At 42.4% G+C, this 14,238-nt stretch overlaps 1 protein-coding gene across 1 annotated transcript in view; it reads left to right on the forward strand.

Moving 5' to 3' along the window:
- PTPN23 (protein tyrosine phosphatase non-receptor type 23) overlaps positions 1 to 14,238 on the forward strand; it is a 46,700-nt gene that overhangs the window by 6,520 nt on the left and 25,942 nt on the right. The window contains exons 2-13 of the mRNA XM_087894277.1: positions 265 to 339; positions 562 to 689; positions 1,930 to 2,006; positions 5,457 to 5,506; positions 6,233 to 6,364; positions 6,767 to 6,847; positions 8,453 to 8,584; positions 9,526 to 9,573; positions 10,894 to 10,950; positions 12,408 to 12,466; positions 12,844 to 12,923; positions 13,250 to 13,364. Of these exons, the coding sequence (XP_087750403.1) occupies positions 265 to 339; positions 562 to 689; positions 1,930 to 2,006; positions 5,457 to 5,506; positions 6,233 to 6,364; positions 6,767 to 6,847; positions 8,453 to 8,584; positions 9,526 to 9,573; positions 10,894 to 10,950; positions 12,408 to 12,466; positions 12,844 to 12,923; positions 13,250 to 13,364 (1,034 nt within the window). The remainder of the gene's footprint in view (positions 1 to 264; positions 340 to 561; positions 690 to 1,929; positions 2,007 to 5,456; positions 5,507 to 6,232; positions 6,365 to 6,766; positions 6,848 to 8,452; positions 8,585 to 9,525; positions 9,574 to 10,893; positions 10,951 to 12,407; positions 12,467 to 12,843; positions 12,924 to 13,249; positions 13,365 to 14,238) is intronic.

Here is a 14,238-nt window from a genome sequence, read left to right on the forward strand (position 1 = left end):
TCTTTTGCCCTCCATCGTTCCCAGCATTAGACTCTTCTCCAGGGAGTCCTTCCTTCTCATTAGGTGGCCAAAGTATTTGAGTTTCCTCTTCAGGATCTGACCTTCTAAAGAGCAGTCAGGGTTGATCTGGGATTGATTTTAATATATTATATATGTTGTATATTATTATATGGTGGTGACCCAAATTGGCTGCAAAATTCCATGTGTGGTCTTAACCAGGTTGTTGTTATTTTTGTTTTTGTTTTTATTTCTATTCCATACCAGTTTGTGCTGAAGAACTACGGAGAGAATCCAGAGGATTACAATGAGGAGCTGAAGAAATTTGAACAGCTCCGGCAGGTGAGGTTCCCCTATTTTGCCGTATGGCATACCTGTCTCCGGGTCCGGAAATGCGTGATGGGAAAAAGGGTCTCCCCCTTATTTCCAGGAATGTCTTGATAGAATACGTTCCTTGTCTCCAACACAACTTAATGTTCTGATCCGCTATGTCTGGCCTTCATATAATCTCTTCCTCCAGCATTTTGTTATCGAAGATGCCATAAATCAGATTTTTCTCCGCAGAACGCTGTGAACGTGCCAAGGGATTTCGAAGGATGCAGCATTTTACGGAAATACCTGGGCCAGCTTCACTACCTCCAGAGCCGAATTCCAATGGGAGCCGAACAAGAGGCATCGGTCCCCATCACCTGGTAAGGGAGGGGACCCAACATGGGAGCAGATCCCACATCCTTTCCCCCCCAGTAAAGCCTTCAGAGGGGTCTCGAAGCAAGATAATATGGTTTTTTCTGTGTGATGTCAAAGTTGCGCGCCGGTGAGATAGATGGCATGTAAATTTAATAAAGAAATAAAGAAACGGGGGTTGGACCAAGACAAATTGAGGCTTTAAGAAGGAAGTGGGGAAGATAACACTGTTCTAGTATGAGACACATTTGAATTTTCTTCCCCAGATCCTCTGGCTGGACACCCAGTTTACTAATTTATTGATGGAAGAGAATATTTATAGCTCAGGATTGAACCGTGGGGGTCCTTGGTGCTCTCTGAACTGGGTGGTTTTTCTTGGAGACTTTTCATGACTCAACTAGGTAACATCAGTCCGAGGAGGAGAAGGATTCTGGGGGCTCTTGTTGCTCTCTGGTGGCTTTCTTACAGACGTTTCATGATCCAATTAGGAAAGATCATGAGTGCTAGCAGTGGGTGGGGTTTGCAGAGAGGAGGAGGAGGAGGAGGAGGAGGAAGAAAAGGACTGTGGGGTCCTTGGTATTCTCTGACATTGGTGATTTTCTTGCAGACATTTTGTGACTTGACTAGGTAATGTCATCAGTGTTAGAAGGAAGGGGGGTGGATTTGCTGTCTGTTTATATACAGTTGTCTGCCCTGGAAGTGTTGGTGGGTCTGTGTTGTTTGTTTGTTTTTTCCGTTGGTAGATCCTTGTTCACAATATTGTTTTCCTCCAGATTGTTTGTCTGGTGTTAGTCCCTGTTTTATCTGCATTTTCTCATTCTGTAGTCCTTGGTGCTCCCTGAGCTGGGTGGTTTTCTCGTGGATGTTTTACGACCCCGCTAGGGAACATTGTCAGTGATAGAAGGGAGAGGGGTTTACTCTCTTGTTTATGTACAAGTGGTTGCCCTGCCAGTGTTGCTGGGAGTGTGACTTTTTTTTCCCTTGGTAGTTCCTTAATCACAATATTGTTTTCCTCCTGATTATTTGTCTGGTGTCAATCCCTGCTTCTCTGGGTTTCTCATTCTTTGGGGTCCTTGGAGCTCTCTGAGCTTGCTGCTTTTCTTGCCGGTGTTTCATTACAAATCCCGCAGTCCTGACGCAGTTCTGGCTTCAACCGGCTCACTGACAATGGTATGTCCTCTGGCCATGAAACATCGACTGGAATCTTTTGCGGTGCGATTGACAGATTCATCTTTGTCTTGGTTTCAGGACAGAGATCTTCTCTGGCAAAGCTGTCACTCATGAAGACATCAAATATGAGCAGGCCTGCGTCCTCTACAATCTGGGTAAGGAAGCCCTTCCAGATTTAGGGGCCCAAGGAGGAGAGATTTCTTAAGCTGGTTTGGTGTCTCCAAGCCACGATTCATAATCACATAATCATAAGTTTATTTGTCAAGCATATATAAGATAACAGGTAAAAGTATAAACATAATTTGAATACATGAAAAGAGTAAGTAAAAAGGAATATTAGAACAGGGACGGTAGGCACCCTGGTGCACTTATGCACGCCTCTTACAGACCTCTTAGGAATGGGGTGAGGTCAACAGTAGACAGTTTAAGATTAAAGTTTTGGGGCTTGGGGAAGAAACTACAGAGTCAGGTAGTGTGTTCCAGGCATTGACCACTCTGTTACTGAAGTTATATTTTCTACACCTTTTTCCCCCCTAAAAGGGAGTGAAGATTTAGGTGCGTCTTATACACCGAATGTAGCCCCGCCCACTCACTGGCCCCCATCCTTTGGCCTGTGCCTAGCAGCAGTTACCTCCTTGCCAGCATACAGCAAGAAAAAAACAGCTCCTTTCAGGTTCAGCACAGCCTAATTAGCACAAGTTGATTGGATTGGCCTCCCGACTTTCAGCTGATTTGCTCTCAGCTGTTTTTGAGCAGGGCTTTGCTGCTTGCTGCAAAGAAGTAAATTACTGGAGCAGTTTTTTTTTTTCCTTGTGCTAATCAAGCTATGCTGAAAACGAAAATGAAAGCAAAGCAGGTTGTTTGCTGTTACCTCGCAAAATTAGACAGAGGGAGATTTCTTTTTCCTCACCAAAAAAGGTAGGTGGAAACAATGGGAAATTTAGGACAAAAGAGGAGAGAGTTCAAGATTTTAAAACACAAAAGAAAAAAAGGAGAAAGAAAAAGGCAAAAATAAAAATGGGAAGGGAGAAAAAGAAATGAAAGAGAAAGATGTTATATATATTTAGAATTGAAATAAATGGGAAATCATGATTGTAAAAATGAAATGAATAATAATTGGAATATTTGTCTTTGTATTTTTGAAATCTAGACAATGATAAGTTTTAATTTTTTAATTTTTTTAGAAATGAATAAGTATAAACTATAACAATTGAAATACTTTTAATGGTATATGGTGGTGAAAGTAAAAAGGATTAAGTTGTAGCTTGGATAACAGCTAGAACATTTTCAAATTTAATTAGGGAAATTGTAACGATTAAAATATTTTTAATTATATATTGTGATGAAAGTAGAAATGATTAAGTAGTGATTTGGAAGATTATATGGGCAAAACTATTTGGGTTATTGGGAGAGTTTAAGATGTGAAAATGAGTAACATAAGGGGAAAGCTCTATTTAACTAGGAAATTGTAATAATTGAGATACTATTAATTGTATATTGTGTTGAAAACAAAGTCATGGTTTGGAGGAATATGGGCAAATTATTTGGTTTATTATTGGTAAATATTAATTGATTTGTAAGAAATTGGGTTGCATGGGAATAATTAAAATATTCATGTTCATATTGATTAATATATAAAAAAGATAGTTATATAACTAATTGATTTATATTAAAATGTTGAATTTGTATTAAACAATTGTAATATTACATAATTAACCAATGTGAGGATGGATATAAAAATAGACAATGGGAAACAGTATAAAATAGAATAGAAGGAAAAAATTGAATTTGATTAAGATTAGAGATGAGGATGAAGGGTAATATTGGTTTTTTAAAAAAATAGATGAAGAATAAATATGGCAAAAAGGAAATATAGAAATTGTAAATTTAATTGAAATGACTAAACACTGTTTAAATTTGTGAATTGGCCAAATACTCTGTTTAAAGAAAATACATTGTACGTTTGTATGTGTGTTTGTCTAAAAAATAAAAAAAAACTTTTTATTTATAAAAAGAAACAAAAAATAGGTGCGTTTTGTACTCCGAAAAATACGGTATTATTTGCTTGTGTATTGTTGTGGTTGAAGCTGAAGTAGTTGTTGACAGGAAGGACATTGTGGCAGATAATTTTATGTACTATGCTTAGGTCAGACTGAAGTCGGCATAATTCTAAATTGTCTAAGCCCAGAATTTGGAGTGGTGGCATAAGATATTTTATTGAGGTTAGAGGAATGGAGGACTCTTCTCGTAAAATATCTCTGGACTCTCTCGATTGTATTTATGTCCGATATGCAGTGCGGGTTCCAGACAGATGAGCTGTATTCAAGAGTTGGTCTAGCAAATGTTTTGTATGCTCTAGTTAGTAGTACAACATTACCAGAGAAGAAGCTACGCAAGATTAGGTTAACAACTCTTAATGCCTTTTTGGCAATGTTCTTACAGTGGGCTCGGGCACTTAGATCTTTAGAAATGAGTACTCCAAAGTCCTTGACAGAGTGAGGGTCATCTACAAGGTCATGCCCATCTAATTTGTATTTTATGTTTCGATTTTTTTTGCCAATGTGCAAGACAGAGCATTTGTTGGTTGAGATTTGAAGTTGCCACTTGTTAGACCAATCTGACACATAGTCAAGGTCTTTTTGAAAGGTAGTTGCATTGTTGGTGGTGTTGAATAGTTTAACATCATCAGTGAAGAGAACACAGTTGCTTTTAATATGATCATAAAGGTCATTTATGTAAAGTATGAAGAGTGTTGGACCTAAAACACTGCCTTGGGGAACACCGCTATTAACATGTACAGGATTTGATAGAACACTTCCTATTTTGACCACTTGTCTGTTTGACAGGAAGGCAGCTATCCATTTATGTAGGAGTTCAGAAATGCCGTAGGATTTTCATTTTAGAAGTAATTTGTCATGTACCACTGAATCAAAAGCTTTACAAAAGTCTATGTAAACTGCGTCTATTGCTTTGCCCTGATCGAGATGTGTAGCCCATATGCTTTTGCAATTTGTAGTTGTAGATTACAGGATAAATTTTTTCTGAAACCAAATTGTTTGTTAGAAAGTAGGTTGTTTGTCTCTAGGTGGAGGGTAATAGATTGGTTAATGATTGATTCCATGACTTTGCAGGTGACGCAACATAAAGAGATTGGTCTGTAATTTTCAACTAGGCTAGGGTCTCCCTTTTTGAAGATTGGAAAGTTTTTTTTTCTGGTCCTGCGCGTGACAACAACACCCATCTCCAAAATCATCAATTGTTTTGGATGATTTGTCTGATGTTAATCCCTGCTTATCTGCGTTTTCTCAATTCGGTGGAATAATTGGTGTTCTCTGAGCTGGGTGGTTTTCTTGCAGACGTCTCATGACCCAACTAAGTAATGTCATCAGTGCTAGAAGGGGCGGGGAGGGTTTGTTGAAATGAGCAGGAGGGAAGGAATGAAAAATGGTCATCAGTCACTTTTTTTCAGTGCCGTTATAACTTTGAATGGTCCCTAAACAAATGGTTGCAAGTCAAGGACAGCCTATAAACCATGAAATTGCAATGCCTGCCAATTCAATCGAGCAACATCCAATTTTGATAATTTCTCTTGTCTTCCTGCCCAGGGGCCTTGCACTCCATGCTGGGAGCCATGGACAAACGTGTTTCTGAAGAGGTAAGGATAATATAGTGGCTTGCCTTGTGAAGTTTTGGGTGTGTGTGTGTGTGTTTTAGGATATTGTCTTCTGCTTGATTGATTGGGGTTAATCCCTGCTTATCTGAGTTTCTCTTTCTGTGAGGTCCTTGGTATTCTTGGAGCTTGTAGATGTCTCATGACCCAACTAGGTAATATCATCAGTGCTAGAAGGAAGGAAGGGGGTTGATTCTCTTTATATACAGTTGCTTGCCCTGGCAGTGTTGATGGGAATGTAGTTTTTTCCCCTTGGTAGTTCTTGGACGGGGGTATTGTCTGCTTGATAGTTTGTCTGGAGTTAATCCCTGCTTATCTGGGTTTCTCTTTCTGTGGGGTCCTTGGTGCTTTCTCTGAGCTTGGTGGTTTGCTTACAGACATTTCATGACCCAACTAGGGAAAAGCATCAGAGCTGGAAGGATGGGAGAATGTTGATCTCTGTTTATATACCATTGCTTGCCCTGGCTTGCTGCCTCCGCCTCCTTCTCCTCCTCTCCACAAACCTCCCTCCTTTCTTACCTTGATGATGTTCCCTAGTTGGATCATGAGACGTCTGCAAGAAAACCCCCAAGCTCAGAGAGCACCCAGGACTCCTCTTTTCAACCCCAAGTCCACAAATATTCTCCTTTATTGCTATGGGTAGACTCCTCTTCCTTGAATGTATAACTTCTCCCAAATCTGTCTTATTGTGTGTGTGTGTGTGTGTTTTAGGGCATGAAAGTCTCCTGCACCCATTTCCAGTGCGCAGCTGGCGCCTTCACATACCTTCGGGACCATTTTCCCCATTCCTACAGCGTGGACATGAGTCACCAGATCCTGAACCTCAACATTAACCTCATGCTGGTAAGAAAGAGTCAGGATCGAGACTCCGATGCCCATCTTCCATCAGTTTTGCAGATGGGAATATAAAATTTCCTGCTGTTACTTTGAATCACCCAAGTCATTACGGCCTTTCCTTCCTACGTTTCTTCCTCTGGCCGTTAAGTGAGCGAGGGCTCCTGCCTCCCTTATTTAATGGATCCATTAGGACTGGTTCTTCCTTTTTTCCTCAGGCTGTTAAGAGACCGAGAGTTACGGTTAGGGTTAAGAGTAGGACGCCAGAGCCGAGGGGTACTACTCAGCCTCTGTTTATTGCTAGGGGCTTTGGGAGGGGGCAGGAAATGCGACCTGGTGACCTGCAACACCTCAGATCTCAAGTCCGAGTCAGGTGCACCCTCAACATAATTGTCCTCCTTTTCCGTCAAGGGTCAAGCTCAGGAATGTCTCCTGGAGAAGTCCATGCTGGACAATCGGAAGAGCTTCCTGGTGGCCAGGATCAGCGCCCAGGTGAGTTGCTGGGGAGCCTTGGAAGCTGCAGCTGAGGCCTCGAAATGGGAAGAAACGATCACCTGGGCAAATCCATTTTACTTTACTTTACTTTACTTTATTTTACTTTACTTTAGTTTTTTTTTAATTAAATTAAATTAAATTTTGTTTTATTTTATTTTATTTATTATTTTATATTTTTATGTTTTATATTACCGTATTTTTCGGAGTATAAGGTGCTCTCAACTGTAAGACGCACCTACTACCCTTTTTTGGGGAGGAAAGCAAGACATACGCTAGTGCATGGATATGGGAAATAATATGAAATTTTACCAGTTTTTTTCTTTGCATAGATTTTGGTACTGTAATCAGAATCAGTATGTTATTCAGCACGCAATCTGTTAGATGTAAAGTTTTTCTCTCCCCCCCCCCCTTTTATTTTCCTTCAGGTAACATTTTAATTAAGTTAGTGAAATGCTTTTTAAATTCCAGCTAATCGTTGATTCTAGACAGAAATTTTACAACAAAAGGACACAGAGAAGAAAATAAGACTCATAAAACACTCACAATAACTTTACCTCTGCCTCCCAGTTTGCCCGTGGCAGCAAACAGCCTGCTTTAGTTTCATTTTCATAACAAAAAAGAAAAAAAAAATCTGCCTCCCAGCAATTTGCCTGCTTGCAGCAAACAGCGGAGGCCCCCGTGGCAATAGGCAATGACAACCTCTGCAGCCTGAAACAGCTGAGGGTCAGGAGGCCAATCCAACCCACAATCAACTGCTTGTGCTAATCAGGCTGTGCTGAAGCTGAAGTGGGCTATTTTGCTGTTTGTTGCAAGGAGGTAAATTGCTGGGAGGCAGAGGCCAAAGTGTGGGGGCTGGTGGGTGGACGGGGCTACATTTGCAGTATAAGACACACCCAAATTTTCACCTACTTTTAGGGGGGGGAAGAGCGCGTCTTATACTCCAAAAAATATGGTAATATTATTTCATTAGCTTTTATTTAATTTTAATTTTAATTAAATTATTTTATTTTGCTATATTTTATTTATTTCTATTTTATTTTATTTGTTTATTTTGTTTGTCTTATTTTTTGTTCTATTTTTATTTTATTTTCTCCATTTTATTTTTTGTTTTCTTTCATTTTCTTTCATTTTTTATTTTTTGTTATTTTATTTATTTTACTTATATTTCAATTTTCATTTTTTAATTTTCATTTTATTTCATTTTAATTTATTTTATTTTGTCTTTTTTTCTTTTCTTTGATTTCTTTGATTATATCTATTTTTAAATTTTCTTATTTTTTTATATTTTATGTTTTTATGTTTTTACTTTTACTTTATTTATCTCTCTCTCTCTACACACACACACACACACACACAATACAGTTTAGTACTGTAATTTTATAAATAACTCAAAGAGAACATACCTAACTCCTCCCTCCTCCTGTCTTCCTTTCAACAACAGCCCTGTGAGGTGGGTGGGACTGACAGAGAAGGACTGGCCCAGAGTTACACAGCTGGCTTTCCTGCCTAAGGCGGGACTAGAACTCCCAGTCTCCTGGTGATTGGCTGAAAGTTTCTCGGCCGTTTTTCATGCTTGAAAGTGGATTTGAACTCTCTCCCAAGGTGGTGGATTACTACAAAGAGGCCTGCCGTGCTTTGGAGAACTCTGACACGGCCTCCCTGCTGGGAAAAATCCAGAAGGACTGGAAGAAACTGGTGCAGATGAAGATCTATTATTTTGCTGCCGTGGCCCACGTGAGTATTTAGTATTTATGCAACCCTCTTGTATCAAGATTCCCCATTGGCTGCATCTCCTGGACAACTTCATACATGTGCAACATCTAAAGCAGGGTTTTTCAACCTCAGGCATGGGTGGACTTCAATTCCCAGAATTCCCCAGCTGGCATGCTTTAAGAGGGGAGGACTTCAACTCCCAGAATTCAGTGTTTTGGGGATGCACTTAAGATGTGTTGCTTTTCTCCTTCCTTTTTTTTTCCTTCTTTCCTTTCTTCCCTCCCTCCCTCCCCCTTTCCTTCGTTCCTTCCTCCTCTTTTTTCTGCTTCCTTTTTTCCTTCCTTCCTCCCTCCTTCCCTGTTCTTCTTCATTCCTTCCTCTCTCCCTCCCTCTCTTCTTTCCCTTCTTTCCCCCTCCTTCCCTCTTTTTTCTGCTTCCTTTCTTCCTCTTCTCTTCTCTTTTCTTTCCTTCCTTTCTCCCTCTTTTCTGCTTCCTTTTTCCTGCGCTCCCTCCCTCTCTTTCCTTCCCTTCTTTCTGCCCCTTCCTTCTTCCCTCTTTTTTTCTGCTTCCTTTTTTCCTTTCTTCCTCCCTCCTTCCCTGTTCTTCTTCATTCCTTCCTCTCTCCCTCCCTCTCTTCTTTCCCTTCTTTCCCCCTCCTTCCCTCTTTTTCCTGCTTCCTTTCTTCCTCTTCTCTTTTCTTTCCTTCCTTTCTCCCTCTTTTCTGCTTCCTTTTTCCTGCGCTCCCTCCCTCTCTTTCCTTCCCTTCTTTCTGCTCCTTCCTTCTTCCCTCTTTTTTTCTGCTTCCTTTCTTCCTCCCTCCTTCCCTTTCCTTTCCTTTCCTCCCTCCCTTCCTCCTTTTTTCTGCTTCCTCGCTCCCCTTTCCTTTTTTTCTTTCCTTTTTCTCTCCCTCTCTCTTCCTTCCCTTCTTTTTCCTCCCTCCCTCCCTCCCTCCCTCCCCACAGTTACACATGGGAAAACAGGCAGAGGAGCAGCAGAAGTACGGCGAGAGGGTGAGTTGGCCGGACCCTTCCCCAAAATCTGATCCCTTGGGCTGGTGGAGTGGGTCTCCTGGCTTTGATTGACAACCCCGGGTCCTTCAACCCTGTCTGCCACGGAACCTGTGGGGAACCCTCAACCATGGCTTATCCCAGGCCAAAACAATCCTAGCGTGAATGAGAACCAGGTTAGATACAAGGGAGGTCCTCAACCTATGACTGTTCGGTTAGTGACGACTCAAAGTTGCAACAGCACTGAAAAAAAGGCCCTCGGGATCGTTTTTCACAACTGATTCGTATTTATGATGGTCGCAGCATTACGATTTGCTTAACGACCATGTTACAGGGAGTCCTTGACTTACAACAGTTCACTTAGCAACCGCTCACAGTTGCAGTGGTGGTGAAAAAAGGGACTTACGACTGTTCTTCACACTTAATGACCATTGCAGCGTTCCTACAGCCACGTGATCACAATTCAGGCGCTCAGCCACTGACTCGTATTTACGACGGTCGCAGCATCCTGAGGGTCACACGATCCCCTTTTGCAACCTCCGGACACAAGCAAAGTCAAGGGGGAAGCCAGATTTGCTTAACGGCCATGTTCTTCACTTAACGACTGCTGTGATTCACTCAGCAACTGGGGCGAGAAATGTCGTAAAACAGGGCAAAACTCACTTAACAGATGTCCCGCTTAGCGATGCAGTTTTGGGGCTCGATTGCGTTTGTAAGTCAAGGACTTTCCTGTATGTTCTTCCGACCAGTTACAAAATAGGATGAAACTCATTTAACCCACGTCTCGCTAATGACAGAAAATTGGGGCTCGATTGCGATCAAAAGTCGAGGACTTTCTATATTTTCTTCTGACCAGTTGGACAATGGGGTGAAACTCTTTAACGCATGTCTCACTTAGCGATGGAAGTTTGGGGCTCAATTGTGGTCGTTAAGCGAGGTCTTAAGTGTATGTTCTTCCAACCGGTTACAAAATAGGGCAAAACTCATTTGACCCGTGTCTCGCTTAGCGATGGAAAATTTGGTCGTAAGTCGAGGACTAGCTGTACTTTCTTCCGACCGGTTATGAAAGAGAGTGAAACTCATTTAACCCATGTTTCATTTAGCAATGGAAAATTGGGCCCTGCTGGTTGTAAGTCAAGGACTCAACCAGAATTTCCTTCCTGACCGGTTGGAAAAAAATGGCGTCGGAGGCCACCGCCATACGGGGGTTGGATCTTCTCTTTCCAGCAGGCCCCTGAGCAAAGAGACTCCCCCAAAACCTGGTTTGAAAAAACAAACCTGGTTTGGAAAAAGCAGCCGATCAAATCCCTGATCCCTTTGCAGGTCACCTACTTCCAGAGTGCCCTGGATAAACTCAACGAAGCCATCCGGTTGGCCAAGGTAAGACTTCATTCCTCGTCCTCGCCTCCTTGACCCCACTTTCTGCAGGAGTGGGGGTGGGGGTTGTGGTTTAATATCAAAATTTGGGGTTTTAAAATTGAGCTGCTTCACTTGACTGGATGGTCAATATAATTATGAGAGAATAAATGGAGCTCCGTGGAAGGGTGGGGTCCTTCAGGCTCCCCTAAGAATCTTGTGGTTTCCTTACGGACGTTTCATTATCCAACTAGGGAAGGTCGTCATTGCTAGAAGGAAGGAGAAGATCATGCAGGCTAGAAGAGAGAGTGGGATTTGTGGAGAGGAAGAAGAGGAGGAGGAGGAAAAAAATTGTGGGGTCCCTGGTGCTCTCTGAGCTGGGTAGTTTTCTTGCAGACGCCAACTAGGGAACAGAAGGCAGGAGGAAGAAGAGGAGGAGGAAAGATCATAAGGGCTAGAAGGCAATGGGGTTTGTGGAGACGAAAAGGTGGAGTGGAGGAGGAGAAGAATCTGGTCCTTTGATGATCGCTGAGCTGGGTGGTTTCCTTGCAGACATTTCATGACCCGACTAGGGAACGTCATCAGTGCTAGAAGGAGTGTGGGGTTTGCGAAGAGAAGAATAAGAGAGGAGGAGGAGGAATATTGTGGAGTCTTTGGGGCTCTCTGAGCTTGGTAGTTTTCTTGCAGAAGTTTCGGGACCCAACTAGGTGACACCATCGGTGCTGAAGATGTTATCTAGCTGGGTAACAAAACATTGGCAGACAGATAAATATCTTTGCACTTACCTATGATAAATGTCTTTGGATTTATTAATTTGTGAATATCTCTCAATTGGTCTGTGATCAATATCTTTCAATTGAGCTAGTGAGGCAAGAAAAATAGGGTGTATGTATGTATGTATAAGCAGACTACCAGCACCAGATTTGAAATAGTAATGGCAGTTGCTGCACAAGACCCCTTGCATAATAAGCCTGATGATGGCAGATGAGATTCTGCCGAAACGTTGCCAAAGTGCTCTCAATCTTACACGGGAGAAGACCCATCCACTAGTTTATAGGCTTTTTTTCTGGCAGCCAGCAAGCACTCTGCTGCCCATTGGGAGACTTAAGGGCTGCATAAAAATCTTGGTTTACTTAGGAAGAACCTGGCTAAAGAGAAAAACACATAAAGGCCTACGAAAAGAAAAGAAAAAACAAATATATATATAGGTATATACCTATTTTTCTTGCCTACATTTGTGTGTTGCTCTGTGTGTGTGTGTGTGCATGTGTGTATATATGTATGTGTGTGTAGACACATGCCTACAATTGTAGAGATCAACTGCTAAAATTGTGCTAAGATTTCCAGGAGATAGGATGAGAGAGAGATTTTTTATATATATACATATACATATATATATACCTACACCTATACACACACACAATATATATATATAATAAAATGCAGAATTTAAAACATTTCCAACCGTCCGTTTCTCGCAGGGCCAGCCTGAAACTGTGCAGGAGGCGCTGAGATTCACCATGGACGTCATCGGAGGGAAGTGAGTGGTTGCTGGGGAGTCACCCCATTTTTGTACTTCCTCTCCCCCCATGGAACCCCTCCCCCCCTTTCTTCTAAGTACAGGTAGCCCTCGGCTTCGTTTAGTGACTGTTCAAAGTTACAACGGCCCTGAAATAAGTGACTTTTGCATGTTTTTCTCACAACCCTTGCAACATCCCCGTGATTACGCGATCGAAATTAAGATGCTTGGGTAACTGACTCATATTTATGACAGTCGCAGTGTTCCGGGGGTCAGGGTGATCCCCTTGTGCAACCTTCTGAAGCCACTTAATAACCGGCTTGCTCATTTATCAATGGCAGTGATTCACTTAACAATGGTGGCAAGAAAGAGTTTTGTAACCTCTTTTTTCTTCTTAGGTATAATTCATCCAAAAAAGATAACGACTTTATCTACCACGAAGCCGTCCCTGCACTCGATACTTTGCAGTCTATTAAAGGTAATGGGGAAAATGGATTGCTTTAAGAGGGATGGACTCCAACTCCCAGAATCCCCCAGCCAGGATGCTTTAAAGCAGTGTTTCTCAACCTTGGAAGCTTGAAGATGGGTGGACTTCAACTCCCAGAATCCCCCAGCCAGCGCTGCTGGCTGGGGGATTCTGGGAGTTGAAGTCCACCCATCTTCAAGCTTCCAAGGTTGAGAAACACTGCTTTAAAGGGTGGAATTCAGGGCTGGTTTGCAGGCTAACCCCTCCCCACTCTTACGGGGGTCTCTGGGGTGGGGGTCTTATGGGTAATCCCTGTCATTGCCGTTCCTTCCCACCAGGGGCGTCGTTGGTGAAAGCCCTCCCAGTCAACCCCACTGATCCAGCTGTAACTGGCCCGGATATTTTTGCCAAACTGGTGCCGATGGCTGCCCACGAAGCCTCATCGCTCTACAGGTAGGGAGGTGGAGCAGACCAGAGCGGAACCCCCTTTCTATGGGGCAAGGCTTGGAAGGGGGGACAGTTTACTCCCATCGGGGCCGGTGGTCTCCAAGGGCGTTGAGGTGATCGCCAAAAGCTGGAATTAAACATGGAAGCAAATCGGGAGGCCAGTTGCAGTTCAGGCAAGAGAGGCGTTATACGTGCCGATGGAAGAGAGTATTTGTAGCTCGGGGTTGAACCCGAGTCTCATGACCCAGCTAGGGAACATCATCAGTGCTAGAAGGGAATGGAGTTTGGGAGGAGGAAGAAGAAGAGGGGGAAGGGTAGAAAGAGGGGGAGGTGGGGGAGATGGAGGAGGAAGAGGAGAAAGGGAGGGAGGATAAGAGAAGAAAAGAAGGAGAAAGGAAGAGGAAAAGAGAAGGAGGAGGAGAAAAGGGGAGGAGGAGGAGGACTGTGGGGTCCTTGGTGATCTGTGAGCTTGGGGCTTTTCTTGGAGACGTTTCATGACCCAACTAGGGAACATCAGTGCTAGAAACAAGAATCCCACCACCTTTTTCTTTTTCTTTCTTTTTTTTTTAATTGAAAAAGTTTTTCAAATACAAATTTCCCCCCCCTTTTTTTTTCCCCTCCTCCCTAACCCCCCTCCCCCTCCCCTCCCCCGTGGCTTCTCCAAAATAAAACCCAAATTCATAACAGATTATATAATACTTTACCATCCCTTTGCTCCACCCCCCATACGCTGACCCTTTCTTTCTAATAATATTATTATATCCCCCTTATACTATACATTTCAAAATAACATTCAACTGTAACATTATATAATAACTCCTAATTTAGCATAATATTATTATATCCCCCAGTTTAGCAATTTCTACTCATAATCTACCCT

The sequence above is a fragment of the Pantherophis guttatus genome, chromosome 4, assembly GCF_059756535.1.
Source record: "Pantherophis guttatus breed Tessera chromosome 4, ASM5975653v1, whole genome shotgun sequence".
NCBI classification, from domain to species: domain Eukaryota; kingdom Metazoa; phylum Chordata; class Lepidosauria; order Squamata; family Colubridae; genus Pantherophis; species Pantherophis guttatus.